Source organism: Phyllopteryx taeniolatus, chromosome 1 (genome assembly GCF_024500385.1).
Source record: "Phyllopteryx taeniolatus isolate TA_2022b chromosome 1, UOR_Ptae_1.2, whole genome shotgun sequence".
Classification (NCBI taxonomy): domain Eukaryota; kingdom Metazoa; phylum Chordata; class Actinopteri; order Syngnathiformes; family Syngnathidae; genus Phyllopteryx; species Phyllopteryx taeniolatus.
In genome coordinates this window covers 32703760-32719511 of record NC_084502.1, presented here as the reverse complement: position 1 = coordinate 32719511, position 15752 = coordinate 32703760, and the positions used below count along the sequence as shown (strand labels likewise).

The window sequence follows — 15752 nt, the reverse complement described above, 5'->3', positions numbered from 1 at the left end:
TAATCATTTCTTTATTGAGTCAGTACATGAACTAGCAAATAAGTTCACAGGAAACCATTTTTTTCGTGATGTTGACTGCCACGATCAAACTGATTTGTTCGAAATTAAGGAGGTCTCTCCAGAAAAAGTGAAAAGAGTCATTGCAAACGTAAACAGATGAATGTGAAAGGATGTCCATAACCTTTATGTCGTAACATTAAAAAACAAACAAAAAAAACACCAGAACTGTCTAGTAGAACCAATAACACATCTGATTAACCTTTCAATTCAATTAAAAGAATTCCCACAAATCTGGAAAATTGCGGTAGTCACACTCGTATACAAATCTGGGGATAGGAACACAAATAAAAGCACCACTGGACAAAGGCTATATAGTCAGTGCTGTGTTCCTAGACCTAAAAAAAAAAAGCATTTGATACAGTTGCCCACTGTATTTTAATTGGGAAAATGCAGAATTTTAAAATGTCATCTGCAGCTCTGTTGCGGTTCAAATCATACCTGGAAGGAAGACAACAGTGTGTGAAGGTAAATGAATGGGGTTAAGTGGCACAGGGATCACTGCAAAGTCATTAAAAAACATGAACTTCTTTCCTTTGAAAACTTTTTTCAAAAATTTTAGTATAGTGAAACTTGTTTTTACATGTCTGAATAATTCTGTACCAGCATTAGCGCTCATCAACAGATGTAAAAATTCTGACAGACCAGCCACTCGATGCTCTGTCAGGGGGGGATTGTATCCTCCCAATGCTTGAGACCTCATTTGGACAGTCTAGTGTGTCCTTTATAGGAGTCAGTCTCTGGAATTCACTTACCAGTGAGTTGAGGCAGAAGAGTGATCCTACATTTTTTGTCAGGGACCTAAAAAAAATGGCTTAAATCTGGGCAGAGCTGCTCACATGAACATTTAGATGTTTAACATTGAAATTACGTGCTATGACTGATTTTAAATATAGACCAAGTTGACTATACCAATACGACTTGTCTGCATGTATAATCCTGTGTTTTATCTACTTTGTATTATATGTTTTTTTTTGTGGTTTTTTTAAAGTCTCCGGTGGACAACTTAAAGCAGTGCATCTGGTTTGTCCAATGTTCTTGTGATGTCCATATGAAGCAAACGAAACGAACAAACGGTTTCCTCTGCAACTTGGGTTTTGACCGCACAGCTGAGAATGGACAAGGAGAGTCGACTGGAACAGAAACAAACGCGGACTCAAGAAAGGACTTAAAATTAGCACTATTTTTTGTTTATACGCATTCTACTGGTTCTAAAGAAAGTAAAATAATTAAAGGGGGTCCTCTGATTGCAACAGAGTTCCCTTCCTACAACGGTGCCATAACCTTAATTTGGACGCAAATCGGAACACGCCAAAGTTTACCACTAAACATATGCATACGCAGTAGTAACGTCATAAAAACAATACAATGAAAATAAAACAATCAAATAAAAAACACTAAGTGCGGCATTAACTGAGCATGCCTTCTTGTGCCGCGAGATGACGTAATCTTACACTCCCGTGGAAACTCGTTCATTGTGCGCCGTTCGGACCCTCGAAATGTGTTGGGAACCTTTTGTTGGACCTTAAGTCAACAACAACCAATCTAGCACAACTCTATGATTGCAGTTCGATATCAACTCAAGAATGCAACTTTCTTAGATGAAGCCAAGATCAGTTATTGTTCAGCCTCGGTTCATTTGGATGATTCCCAGTGAAAAACTACACTAAGGGTACTCATGTGGTCTCCAGGTGGTGACCCCAGTGGTGTGGAACAAGCCTGACATTGAAAACTCTGTCCCGCTATGGATCATCATCTTGGCTATTCTGGCTGGTTTGCTGCTTCTGGCCTTGCTCATCTTCGTCCTCTACAAGGTCAGTGAGCCTGTCGAGTACGAAAAAGTCTCAAAGAGTTTATTCAAGCTCTGTCATGACTGAGCTGTTGCACCATGTTGTTCTGCAGTTCGGCTTCTTCAAGAGATCCCTCCCATACGGCACTGCCATGGAGAAAGCCCAACTCAAACCACAGGCTGCCTCGGAGGCCTGAGCGGCCCACGCGAGAGCACCCGCTAGCAGAACCACAGAATCAGGCCACATGATTGCAAAGGAGACACACGACGGAGGACTGCCAAGCAGCAAAGAAACGAGACCACTGGAACTACTAGACTGGGCAGAAGAAAATTCCTAATGTACTCCCAACCAAATGAATGTTTTTTTTTTTTATTTATGTTTGCAGACAGGTTGGTTAGCAAAATAGATCATTAAGATCACTCCTTCTGTAGTTTATGGGGCTGACCTGTCCAGGATGCTCCCAGGATTGTCCCCAAATGCATGCTGGGAAAAGTCTCCAGCATCCAGAACAGGTTAAGCGGGTATAGACAACCGCCAGGATGGACGCGTCGAGTCGGTCCATGGCGATGATCTCTCTGCCTCAGGTCGGAGGACGGTGCTGCGTTGAGTTGTTTTTGCACTCAAAGAAAATCTACTGATTCACTTCCATTGATGCCAAAGACTGACTTGCGCTCCTTGCAAGTTCTCAAGTTGCCTGCTACTGATTGATTTGCTTGTTGACCAGAACCTCTGAATAGCTCGAGATGGGACTGGAACTGGAGGACCTTGAAGCCTTGCTTTAAAAGTTCCACCAGAGAACATTTTTGTACTCTGAAAAGTCATGATGCCTCGAACCAAAGCCTTAAACCTGACAATCAGCAGTGTTGTAGCTTAGACAGAGGGTTCGCGTCGGGACCAGGCGTCGCTGTTAAGCGAGTGTGAAGGAGCCCCTTTTCAGCCTGGTGTTACTGTGACATACTTTATTTATGACCCTTTTGACTAAGAGAGAAAAAAAATCATCCCACTACCAAAAGACTGCAGGACTGAACTTGATCAAGACAAGTGTTGAGATTTTTTGTTCTATTTTAGTTTTGTTCTTGGACTTTTACATGCAAATACTATCTGACCTTTGGGTGTGCTAGCGGATATGCATTTGTGTGAATGGTATATTTATGAATGTTAGTTTTATTGTATGAATTCCTCCACCGTTCCTAGCAGTAAGTCCTTGTTAGCCCCCCCCGTCTAGGCACCTGGAGAGTGTTGACATCAGCTTTCCACCCTGACGGCAAAGCTGTCGCCACCATCCAGATTTGATTGTCACAGTTGTTAGCCATGTGCGGACACAATCGCAATCCACGCCTATTTGTTTTCATATCGGTTTATTGGAGAATGCCGATACTATCGATTGGTATTGGCACTAATTCCTAACAATTTCACATTGCATAATTGTAAGTGCGCATCAACTATAGTGATCGTCATGGTTAGTAAAGGTATTGTTGCAATACTGTCAATGTCATTGTGGATCAAGTATCGCAATACTGTTGTCATCGTGGTAAAAGTATTGGGATACTATTTGGTATCATGATATTACTGTCATTTTTACAGAATCGTGCAACTGCTGTCATTAATGTAGAAGTATCGTGATACTATTGTCACGGAGGTAGAAATATCCCAATACTATCATCATTGACATAATATCGCTATCGAGGTAAAAGGTATCCTGATACTATTGCCATTACGGTCCAAATGCCGTCATATCATATACTGATAATATTGTGATTACGATAACCTTTATTAGTTCCACAATCGGGACATTTCCAACATTTCAGCAGCAAAGGTGGATACCAGAAATAACAAATGAGGGTCTAAGTATTATCATATCACCAGAGATGATGTGGTATCGTGACAATGTCAAAATGTTCCATGTATCATTATGTCATCATCAATGCGGAATTATAAGTACACTATTGTCATTGATGTAGAAATATCACAATACCATCGCCATTTATATCATATTGCCATCAATGTACAGGTATCGTGATACTATTGTCATTAATGAAGAAGTATTGCAAGACTATTGTCATAATGATCCAAATGTCATATTATTATCAGAGTCTACGTCTAGTGATACTTTCATCATTGATGTAGAAATATTGAGATACTGGCGTTAGTGATATGGCGGGATCATCATCCTATTGTCATAATGGTCCGTTCATTATATTGCGGGCACTGTGGCGGTATTGTGATACTATCATTATCGATAGTAGCAGTATCAAGACAGTCACTGATGTAAGCAGTATAATGATGCTATTATTATTGATAGAGAAGTATTGCAAATATTTTCATTGATCTCAATTGTGATACTGTGATTAGCTGGCGACCAGTCCAGGGTCTCGCCCAATGTCAGCTGGGATAGGCTCCAACACGCCCGCCACCCTAGTGGATAAGGATAAGCGGTAGGGAAAATGGATGGAGGGCTAGATTGTGATACTATTGCCATTGTGGTCCAAGTATCAGCATACCAGCATACTGTAGTGGTAACGTGATAGTATTGCCATGAAATCCTCGAACTAGAGCAATACTTGTGTCATTGATGTAGAAATATAGCGATAATATCGCCGCTGGTGGAAAGGTATCACAATATTATTGTCATTGATGTGAAAGTATTGCTATACTGTTGACATCATCCAAGTATCATTATATCGTCAGCGGTGTAGAGGCATCGCAATACCATTGTTAGAGAAGATTGTCATTGATGTAGTGGTATCCTGATACAATTATTACTGATGTAGAAGTATTGCGATACTGTTCTACTATTGTCATTATGGTTCAAATGTCACACCATGTGGTTGTCGATTTAGCGGTATCGCAATACTACTGTCATCGATGTAGAAGTATTGTGATACAATTGTCATTATGGTCAAATTATCATCAAAGGCGGCCAACCAGGCACTGGGAGCTAGATGTTTAGATGTGCAATATTTATATTCACTCTTGTTTTTTTGCTTCCCCCCCCCCCCCCCAAGTCATTGTTTTAATGAGTTCTAATTGTGACAAGCCAGAGCTTTGTTGTGTGATCTAAAAGTAAGTAGTGTTGTTTGCGATAAGCACATATTTCATTGTTCGGGTTGGTCTTTGCCGATTTAATGCTTTTAATGGATTAGTCACCACTTTGTTGCACGGATGCAGAACAAAAACCTCAGAGAGCTGACATGATGGAATAAATAATGCGCTGTATGGTTGCATCTGTTTGCCTCATTAAACAACCCCCCCCCAACACACACACACACACACACACGTATATTGATTTAATGTATGTCAATTGGTCTACAAAACTAATGTCAAGCCATTATTTATAAGGACCTCGATAGTCCCCTGTGGTTACATCATGTGAAGGCACTGCCCCTCTCACCTCCTATGATTATTATTATGTTTTTAATTTTTGGCATGTTCCAACCTTGTTTTTGTCTCTTCCAAAAAGACGTTGTACATATTTATGACTAAGAGAGTATTTCTGAATCCAATTGGTAACTTGTGAGTTTTTTCACCCCATATTGGGGATTTTATTTTTGCTGAAGGGGCTTGGGGGCATCTTTGAAGGTCAATTTGTTCCTGCTATGATTTAAAATTTTTACATTTCTACCTTGTATGATTTGTATTTTAAATAAACTATTTCCCTTTTTAACAATTCTCCCTGTGGTTTCATTGATTACACATTGCTGGGAAAATAATTTATTAAAAACAAATGTATGAAATAATATGCATATACAGTGCACGTACTGATTTATAAACATTTGTGCATAAGCAACTGACCGACTAAAAGGCTGAATGTGTTCCTTCGGCATTTTATGAAATTGCGTGACTGCAGTGTACATGAAGCTATAAAGACTAAAGAACACAAACATGCAATAGTGTGTTGGAAGGCCCTGTCTGTTTGATTGTAGTTCAGCATTTAGTAGTCTTCTCTTCCTTGAATCAGTCTCCATGACAACCAGCCCACCAGTTCACCAGTTTTTGTGTAGTAATGGGTGCTAGCATTCTATTATCCTCGATATCTGCGTTAGCTTGCGTTGGCTGTCGATCACATTCAGGTTCTGAATGTAGTGTCGGATGTTGCTGGGACTCCGCAGAGGGAGGGCGTGGTCCGAGTCTGTAAAGATGGACAACGATGAAACGAGAACATCTTTGTCAGTCAACTATTGGATTGTTCTTACTAGTTTATAAATCTAATAAAAACTCTGAGCTTCGATGAACGCCCCCCCTTTGTCGTGGTTTTATCTCCCTATTCTTACAATTTACACTCATCCATCTGTCTCGGGCAGTGATTCACAGCGTAGAACGTGAGCGACTTGAACGTGGGCTCCCTCTAGTGGTATGTGAAAGAATCACTCCCTAAGTACAGTTCAGTTGTATTTAAAGTGCCTGTAAAAGGATTTTTACACACCACAGAGAAGAGTGTTTTTAAAAAGCCTACCAAATGTGAATGAATAAAAAAAAAATCAGGTATGTAAAATAAGGCTCTAAAATTGTGTAAAATAAGGCCCGCCTGGAGCTGCAGGACTATGTAGGCGTGTCCGCTGAAATTGCTGGAGATGAGCCCTTCACCTTTTAATCAAATACGTTCACTATGTGCTCAAGTGTCTGTTGTCAGCTGTTGTGCCTTGCTGAATAACATGTAACTTTCTCGTGTCTCCGTTATGTGAGGACTGGGGAGGGAACACCACAACACTGAGCGAGGCACTGACATATTTGACGCTCGCCGCAGTCAAGCAAGGTCCTTAGCTCGTTAACTTGCTGGCTCGCATGCTAGCGAATGTAATAAACAGTTAACTTTCCTTTAAGTGTCTCTGTTGTGCTGATCTACGTGCAGCGCATGGAGCAAAGCTGTGGCATAAAAAAGTGGTTAATACAGTATTTCTCAATTGTTAAAACACAAAACCCTCGTCAGAACCAAATCCTCCATGCCCTGAACCCACTTATTGAATTGGTCACTCTTTTAGTACAACCTGAAGCACTTTTCACCTAGTTTTTACACAACTTTTGAACATATTTTCACCCACATTTTGCACCCTAATGCACATGTGTTGCATAATGATAAGCACAGATAGCCCCCCACAAAAAAACTCAATTAAAGCACAGGTGTCTCAACACAGCAACTCAAAATTGATCACACTTGTAGCTAATGATGTGAAGAAACCAATGTAAGCCAGGTTTGTGAGCACTGGTTGTTGACGTTTCACTATGGATAGAGATAATCAGAGAGGGCGGCACGGTGATGACTGGTTAGGGCGTCTGCCACACAGTTCTGAGGACGGGGGTTCAATTCCCGGCCCCACCTGTGTGGAGTTTGCATGTTCTCCCCGTGCCTGCGTGGGTTTTCTCCGGGAACTCCGGTTTCCTCCCACATCCCAAAAACATGTAGCTTTATAGTAGCTTATTTTCATGCTCTTTGGCATTGTACGCCTGTACAGCGCTTCTGATCAGTAGTTACAAAGATTGGGTGTAGGGGGAGGTGGTCCGGTGCCCTTGCTCCTCCCTTTGGGACTGGTTGGGGGGCTTCGGTTGTGCTGGGGACCGCCCAGGGTCCTGGTGAGTGGGTGGCGTCCCCCTGGCTGTGTCCCCCGCAGGATGGCCTTGCTGGTTTGGCCCCCTCTTGCAGGTGGGGCGCACCCTTCCTCAATGAGCCAGCTCAGCAACTTTGTACACCAGTTGACTAACATGCATGTGATATGGTGTTCATTCACTTATAAGCTCCAAAGACACGCGAGAGGCTTTAATTGCTTGTGCTGGGACCACTGATAATAACAGGTTATATTAAGATTTCAACTCACAGGTTCTTACAGGTGTTTAGACACTCGAAAAGCATCCCACCGCGCCACTCATCAATAGAAGTGCCTTGCTCATTTCCCACATCCCGTCCTGTCCTGCCCCTTTCTTTCCTATCTCATCTTGTCCTCTTGGTTAGTTGTTGCAGGTCCTCACCGGGTGTCCCCCCGTCCACAAATAAGAACACGATTTGACTTTGTCACGTTTCTTGTAGTCAAATTTTTAGACTGTCTAACTATTGTTCTGCTGTAGTTTGCACCCCTATTCCCCTTGTCCGTTCTGTCCCTCTGCCTGTCCCCTAAAACCCTTTTCTGTCCGGCTTTATTTTCAGAATAATTAAAACATTTCAAAAATAAGCAGAGGGAGTATTTCGCCCCCCCCACTGTTGCACAGCAAAACTGTTCCAGCACAAAAGGCATACAGATCCACAAATCTGCAAGGCCATGCAGCTGAACAGGACAGGTTAAAAAAAAAAATAGATGACACATTATGACGTTAAACATCCAGCCAACCAATTTCCATAGCTTGGAGCGAGAGGCGGGGTACACCCTGGACTGGTTGCCAGCCAATCGCAGGGCACAAAAAGACAGGAGTTCACAATTACATTCACATCTATGTGCAATACAGAGTATTCAGTGAAGCAAACATTCATGTTTTTGGAGTACCCGGAGAAACCCATGCAAGCGTGGGGAAAAACATACAAACCCCACACAAGAGGGCCGAGATTTGAACTTGGAACCTGTCAACTGTGAGGCAAAAGGGCTTATCACTAGGGAATCATGGTTCCAAGCTTAAAGAAAATGGTTTTCCGTCTCCAGACAAACTTACATGTAGATATGCGAGTAGCAGGGCCTTCCAGAAACATTCGATCAGCCAGCCCTCTCTGTGGCGACGAAGGCACTGAAGACGGAGTGGAAACATGTTATTCGATGCCATTTAGCACAGCGTTCGGACCAGTACTGTTCCTGTTAAGTGGTATGTCCCAATACTTTTGCCCATATGAGAAAAGTTGCCGTACAACAGTATGGCCACTCACCGTAAGGCTGGCTCCGGCAAACTCGCAGCGTTTTCACAGTCTTGGCAATCATCCGCTTGCGGGCGGAGGACATTTAGATTAGAAACAAGTGGCACAGAGCTCAACGTACACCATTTGTTCAGAAACTCCGTTAAGCATAAGTCTGTCTTACCATCTTCTCAAAATTGACCAGGCGGTCCACCAAGTTGGGATTTCCCTCGTGAATGAACGTCATGTCTGACGAAAGACAACGTCCAGTCATTTTCGCTAGTAATGTCACTGCACTGTATGATGCAAACTGCTGGTGACCTTCGGTTACCTTTGAGTATGAGAGGCATGAAGGGGATGTAAGGGGGGCTGAGCTTGGCCACAGCCAGCCTGTAGGCGCGATGGTTTCGAGATGGATCCTGGCACAAGAAGACACACAAGGCAGCGGACACCATATGGCACAGTTTTTCCTTCTTATCTGAGTTTTATATTCAAAGGAGACGTGACAATGTGCAAATTTTCACCATTTAAAAACGAGTCCCAGCTGTTTTCATAACATGCCTGTGACATGCTTTTGTCAAAATACAATTTCACAATATAATTCAACTTGTGAAAAAAAAAAACGTCACATACGTATTATTAAGATACCTAGGAAGTGTAAATCGTGTAAAAGAAATTTAAAAAGTGCATTATGTTCCATATAGCCGGCACGGTGGGCGACTGGTTAGAGCGTCTGCCTCACAGTTCGGAGGACCGGGGTTCAATCGCCGGACCCGCCTGTGTGGAGTTTGCATGTTCTCCCCGTGCCTGCCTGGGTTTTCTCCGGGTACTCCGGTTTCCTCCCACATCCCAAAAACATGCGTGGTAGGTTGATTAAAGACTCTAAATTCCCCGTAGGTGTGAATGTGAGTGTGAATGGTTGTTTGTTACTATGTGCCCTGCGATTGGCTGGCAACCAGTTCAGGGTGTACCCCGCCTCCCGCCCGAAGATAGCTGGGATAGGCACCCTAGTGAGGATAAGCGGTAAAGGAAATGGATGGATGGATGTTCCATATAAAAATGCTATTGCACAGGCACAACATATTTTCAGTCAGACTTACCATCAGCCTCTCGTAGGCGCAATAAATTCTTTTCGTCTTACTGGATATTCTCTGCAAAATAAACAACGAAAGAAAGGCTAATAATGAGGAATAATGCAGACTCAATGACACACATGAAGTAATGAGTCACCTCCCAGGTCTTGTAAAGCCTATGCACCGCGCTGTTGCTCAAACCGAACATCACGGCAAAGAAGGAATTAAGATTCTTCTGCTCCTTTAATCTGAAAGGACACAAAGTCAGTTGGCACTAAATGCAAACATTGAGGGATCAACTTTTGATCCTGTGAAATCTCGTTTTTTGTTGTAGAGGTTTTACAGCTTGAAGCAACTGAGGCACAAAGAATTTCACTACTTAGCAGCACGCAACAGGAGGAGCAATTATTTCAGACCAAACTAACATTGCTACCTAAATGGGCAGTATAACTACCATACAGAGCATCCAAAGGAATATCGATTGGATTTTCTTCTGCTCTAGTATCTTATGTAATTTTGGTACACTTGACGTGTATTTGAAGGTGAACTTGTTTAGATCTGAGATTGTCATGCCTTTCCATTTCACTTCACTGATTGGTTCTCATTTATAAGGTGCAGAATAATCTTTTCTTGGTGTAAAGATTAAATTATGTGGAAGACACTTTTTTTTTCTTTTTCCCATGAACAAAATATTGAATTAAAATAATATACCCAATCAGAAATTACGGAAGCAACAGTAATGAAAAGGTGTAACCATCTTTACTACCATTATGCTCTATTCTAGTTTAAGAAGGTAAAGATCGGTAAAAGCTTGATGAAAGAGTGGTTGGCTTGTCTGCATCACTGTGGAGAGGTTCTGGGTTTGAATCTTGACCTATGTGTATGTTCTACCCACGCTGTCCTGGGTTTTCTCCGGCTACTCTGGCTTCCACCCACTATCGCAAAATGCATGTCAGGTTAATTGAAGACTCTTAATTCCCATAGGTGTGAATGTGAGTGTGAATGTATGGATGTGATTGGCACATGCAATTGACTGGCAACCAACCCAGGGTAGCAGCTGCCCAAAGTCAACATTAAACAATAACAATTAGCACATACGCTAGCGCAAACACAACAAAAAGTAGCAAACATTTGTCATTGTCGCACCATCACTATTTTAGAGAACTACAATACAAATACAGAACGGAGCCTGGACAGACGCTAGATTAAAAGTTTTACAGAATTAAAATTTACCAACTGGACAATATGTGAATATTATTATATAAGATTCTTACACTGCAGCGATCTTGATGAACTTTTTTAGCAGGATGGCTCGTTTGACCAGGTCTTCACAGAGGCAAAGCTCGCTCACCACCCAGTACTGAATCTCATTGAAGTGATGCACAAACCGCTCTAGGTTGGCCGTCAGGGCGCCCGGGAACTTTTGACGTCCGAATATGTAATAGACAAGCTCGGCCTGGAGGACGAGGAACAGTAGGACATTATTAATATTATCATCCACAGTGTGGTGATGAAAATAAAACAGGCATCAGGTGACAACATGTGTAAGTTCAGATTCATGTAACGAGCAAGAAGTGATAAATAAGGCAACATTTCAGTATTTACAGTGGCGTGAAAAAGTATTGGCCCCCTTCTCAAATACTTAAATTTATGCATAGCTTCCCCACCTTAATGTTTAAGATCATCAAAAAGAAATGTAATGTAAATATCAGACAGACATAACCCAAGTGAACTTAAAATGCTGTTTGTATATGGTGACTTCATTTATTAAGGAAAAAAACCTTTTCAAAGTTATCTGGCCCTGTGTGAAAAAGTAATTGCCCCCCTTGTTAAATCATGAAGTATTTGTGGCTAATCACATTTTTTTAGTTCATTTTCACTGGTCACACCAAAGCCTGATTCCCTCCAGACCTGTTCAATCAAGAAATCACTTAAACAGAATCTGTCCTGACAAAAGATCTAAAAAAGCTGCAACAATATGACACGATCCAAAGAAATTCCAGAACAGTCGAAAAATAAAGCAATTGACATCTGTCAGTCTGGAAACGGTTACAAAAGCCATTTATAAAGCTTTCAGATTCCAGCAAACCATAGAGAGAGCCATTATCCTCACATGGAGAAAACATGGAACAGTGGGGAACCTTTCCAGGAGTGGCCGGCCTACAAAGATTACCCCAAGAGAACAGTAATGAGCAACTTCTAAAGAACTGCAGGCCTCCCTTGCCTCAGTTACACAACAATAAGGAAGAGACTGGGCAAAAATGGCAGAGTTCCAAGGCCAAAACCACTGCTGACAAAATAGAACATAAAGGCTCGTCTTACTTTTGCAAAAAAAAAAAAAAAAAGAGAATATTATATGGACTGACGAGATGAAAGTTGAGCTTTTTCGAAGGTGTGTGTCTCTTTACATCTAGCGTAAATGTAGCTCAGCATTTCAGAAAATGAACGTTATACCAACGGTCAAACATGGTGGTGGTAGTTTGATGGTCTTGGGCTGCTTTGCTCCTTCATGACATGGACAACTTGCTGTGATTGATGGAACCAGGAATTCTGCTCTTTAACAGAAATTCCTTTAACAGGAGAATGTTCAGCCATCAGTCTGTGGCCTCAAGCTGAAGCGCGCTTGGGTTCTGCAGCAGAATAATGATCGAAAACACACCACCAAGTCAACTTCTGAATGGCTTAAAAAAATAAAATGAAGATTTTGGAGTGGCCTAGTCAAAGTCCAGACTTGAATCCGAGTGAAATGCAGTGGCATGACCATAAAATGGCCATTCATGCTCAAAAACCCTCCATTTTTGCTGTATTCAAACAATTCTGCAAGAAAGAGTGGGCCAAAATATCTCCACGGAGATGTGAAAGACTCATTGCCATTTATAGAAAATGCTTGAATTCAGTTGTTGCTGCTGAAGATGGCCCAACCAGTTATTAGGTGTTCCTTTTTCACACAGGGCCAGGTAACTTTTTTTTTTCCTTAATAAATGAAATCACCATAAAAAAAAAACATTTTTCAGTTTACTTGGGTTATATTTGTCTGATATTAACATTTGTTTGATGATCTTAAACATTATAGTGGGGAAACTATGCAACAATATTAGAATTTGAGAAGGGATGCGTTTTCATAGCACTGTACATTCTTTCCCGCTGTGGCTCAATAGATAAATTACACTTCACACCCAAAGAGCCTTGGATCAATAATCTCAATAATTACCTCAATGTCACTTTTACAGGCTTCAACTGGATATGACACATATATTTGTTTTGCACTTAATGCAAACTGATAACTGACTTCATGCATGGCGGTGAACAGTTCCCAGTCGTAGTTGGTGAGTTCACTGGCGATGTCCTTGGAGCACATGTGCTCAAGTGTGTTGGCACTTCCTCGCCCTGGACCCTGTTGCTCTTTCAGTGGCGTCTGAGTGAAGAGGGAGGGAGCAAAGGTGAATAATGTGGTAGAAACACACAAAGTGTCAGAAAACGTTTTCTTCCCACACAATGATTTTGTTTATAAATAAATAAAATATTTTCATTTATGATAGTGGTTATAATCCCTTAAGGCAACATTTTATATATTTTGTGTTGCCCACCACACAGTGAACTAGTTCACACATGCAGTCATGCAAGGACAAATGTCAGAATGAAAGGGGTGTGCAAACACTGCTGGATCTCTTCAACTGGGGTGGAGGTTTTGTGCCTTTGCTTAAGGGCACCTCGACAGTATTCAGGAAGCAGACTAGCATCTCTCCAACATCTAGTTGGCATTTCGTATTTCTTGTCCACAGCGGGACTTGAACCGGGACTTGAACCTTGAACCACCCTGCGGTTCCAAACCTCACGTCCTTACACGGTGATACATCAGTTCGTGTGCAGATGGTGAAAAAAAAAAAATCAATTTCAAAGCACGAGCAGAAGAATTTGTAGTGAACGCTGAATGTGTTTTCTTTTTGGTTAGTTAGTTTTCGGGGAGTACACCAAAAAAATAAAAAATCACCATGGAGCAATAAAGAAGCCATTAATTTTGGTGTAGATGCAGATAAAAGTGGTAGTACCGTACGTTCATCTTTCACATTATATTTCATCTATCACGAACCACAAAAATCGGTTCCAACAAATAGATCAGACAGTGCAGAGTCACTTTTCTTCACAGCAAAGGTCTGTATGTTGTATATTTAAGAGTATAGCCTCATCTAGCTATGATCACACATAAATGATTCTGATGATTGTGCTAATTAATGTAGCTGGGGAAAGGCCACACAAGCACGAGGAGAACATTCAAACGCTACGGGATTTGAACCCCGAACCTCTCAACTATGAGGCAGAACGTGCTGGCCCAAATATGGCTTCATGCATACATTTTGTCAACGATATTAATATGAGATCAGACATTGTTGACATTTCACCAGCAGCTTGTCATTGCGTCTCACTTAAGTCCAATTAACTGAGCAGCAGAACCACATCCAAAGTATCCTCACCAGTTTTTCTACTTGGCCACTGGTGCAGATGAAGAGTCTCTCATTGAGTCCTAGTGCGGTGAACACGGCGGTGGCATCCAATTTCAACTCGGCTCTTTCTGTTAGGGTTTCAAATGTGGATCGAGGTTTTCAATAGCATGGAAAGAAAAGCAGAAAATGTATCACAGTGATGATTTGTGACTGGCACCTCCTGCTGAGTTCATCTTGACCAGCACATGATCTCCTCCAGGTTTGACCAGTGACAGCATAATTTCCTGGACGGACGTGTTGACCGGCAGCATCAGCGTGAGAGCTTGGTGGTCTGGCGTGTAAATCTCGTACAACACTGCACCGCATAGCAGAACATCACCCACCCCATTACTTTACTGGTACTACAAGTGGCCGAGGCAACTTTTCCACGCTGGAGGCCAAAACAAGCCCAGTTCAGCTTTGCGAATACGTAATCTGTCTGATTAGATCAGAATGTTTTGGCAGCTCACCTTTATCCTGTGCTCTGATTGGCTGTATCCGTCCCACAGGCTCCTCACAATGAGGGAACCAGTCAAAAGAGGACTTCTGTTGAGGACATCAGAGAAACATAACAAAAACAGGGAATCAACACATTTCTTTGCATTTTTGCTTGAGTTTTTATTCCAAAATATATAAAAAATAAAATATGATTTATACTTGAATGCACATTACAGTGGAACCTCTAAAGTCAAACACATCTGTTTCAGGATTCTGGACAACCGCTGATTTGAAATTATATTGAGTGTAATTTTGCTTTTGTTGTTTTCATTTATGTAAACACACTGGTGTTATACCTTAGTAGATGTTTGCTTGCTTTTTGGTATACTCTATGACTATTTTGGATTTAAGAGAAAACGCCACCAGACACCACTGATATAGTCAGCTAGTTAGAAAGACAGACAGACAGACGGACAGACAGACAGACCTTGAATGATGGCACTTACCCTGCCCAAGTAGTGGTATCCATTCTCCAACCTGGTTAAAATGACAAAACACTACATTAGCTGCGTTTCAAGTTTTGAGGAGTTATCAGATGTTTTAGGGTAACCTCATTACACTTTTGTTCTTTTTCTGTCCCGGAATTGATCTTTCAGCACGCCAGACAAATGAATATTAGCTGCAATGTCCTCCTTCAGCTTCTGTTTGAGGAGACAGAAATATATAGTACACCCACATACTTTTAGATCTATACAACTGATCTTTTGCAGTTGGAGTACCCAGCTCATTCGGAGGGAAGGAGCTAGACACAATGGATAGCGTTGACTGGTAAACAAAGAAGGGTGACTTCCAGAATGGGAAGAGACAAAAACCAAAACTGAAGCGTGTCATCTTCCCACCTAGACACTCTCCACTGGAAACACAAGCATGTCCCTGTCCCACGCCTCACCTCTAGAAAGCTTGAGACAATGGGGTCTTCCCTTAGCACAAGGCCATAGAGTGCTACCCACTGGCCAATCAGCTTCACCACCTTCTGCTTGGTGTTGAGAATGTAGGCAGCCTTCTCCTGCTCGGAACCGTCAGAGAGCTCTGACTGGTAGGTGCA

General features: G+C 41.8%; 2 protein-coding genes across 7 annotated transcripts in view; one reads left to right on the top strand and one right to left on the bottom strand.

The window, feature by feature from the left end:
* Positions 1–5516, top strand: part of itga5 (integrin, alpha 5 (fibronectin receptor, alpha polypeptide)) — a 58270-nt gene extending 52754 nt beyond the window's left edge. For both annotated transcript variants that reach the window (XM_061789741.1, XM_061789731.1), the window contains exons 29-30: positions 1749–1871; positions 1960–5516. In XM_061789741.1, coding sequence (XP_061645725.1) covers positions 1749–1871; positions 1960–2043 — 207 coding nt within the window. In that variant the 3' untranslated portion in view covers positions 2044–5516. The remainder of the gene's footprint in view (positions 1–1748; positions 1872–1959) is intronic.
* Positions 5517–5546: 30 nt separating this feature from the next.
* rapgef3 (Rap guanine nucleotide exchange factor (GEF) 3) overlaps positions 5547–15752 on the bottom strand; it is a 41629-nt gene continuing 31423 nt past the window's right edge. For 4 of the 5 annotated variants that reach the window (XM_061789765.1, XM_061789776.1, XM_061789755.1 and 1 more), the window contains 15 exons: positions 15597–15747; positions 15266–15348; positions 15154–15184; positions 14680–14755; positions 14388–14525; positions 14201–14298; positions 13018–13143; positions 11003–11184; positions 9886–9976; positions 9756–9806; positions 8987–9074; positions 8840–8904; positions 8689–8743; positions 8481–8552; positions 5547–5976 (listed from right to left, as the gene is read on the bottom strand). In XM_061789765.1, the coding sequence (XP_061645749.1) occupies positions 5858–5976; positions 8481–8552; positions 8689–8743; positions 8840–8904; positions 8987–9074; positions 9756–9806; positions 9886–9976; positions 11003–11184; positions 13018–13143; positions 14201–14298; positions 14388–14525; positions 14680–14755; positions 15154–15184; positions 15266–15348; positions 15597–15747 (1426 nt within the window). In that variant the 3' untranslated portion in view covers positions 5547–5857. Of the gene's footprint in view, positions 5977–8480; positions 8553–8688; positions 8744–8839; positions 8905–8986; positions 9075–9755; positions 9807–9885; positions 9977–11002; positions 11185–13017; positions 13144–14200; positions 14299–14387; positions 14526–14679; positions 14756–15153; positions 15185–15265; positions 15349–15596; positions 15748–15752 lie in introns of those variants that run through there. The other variant, XR_009790751.1, reaches the window with a different exon arrangement.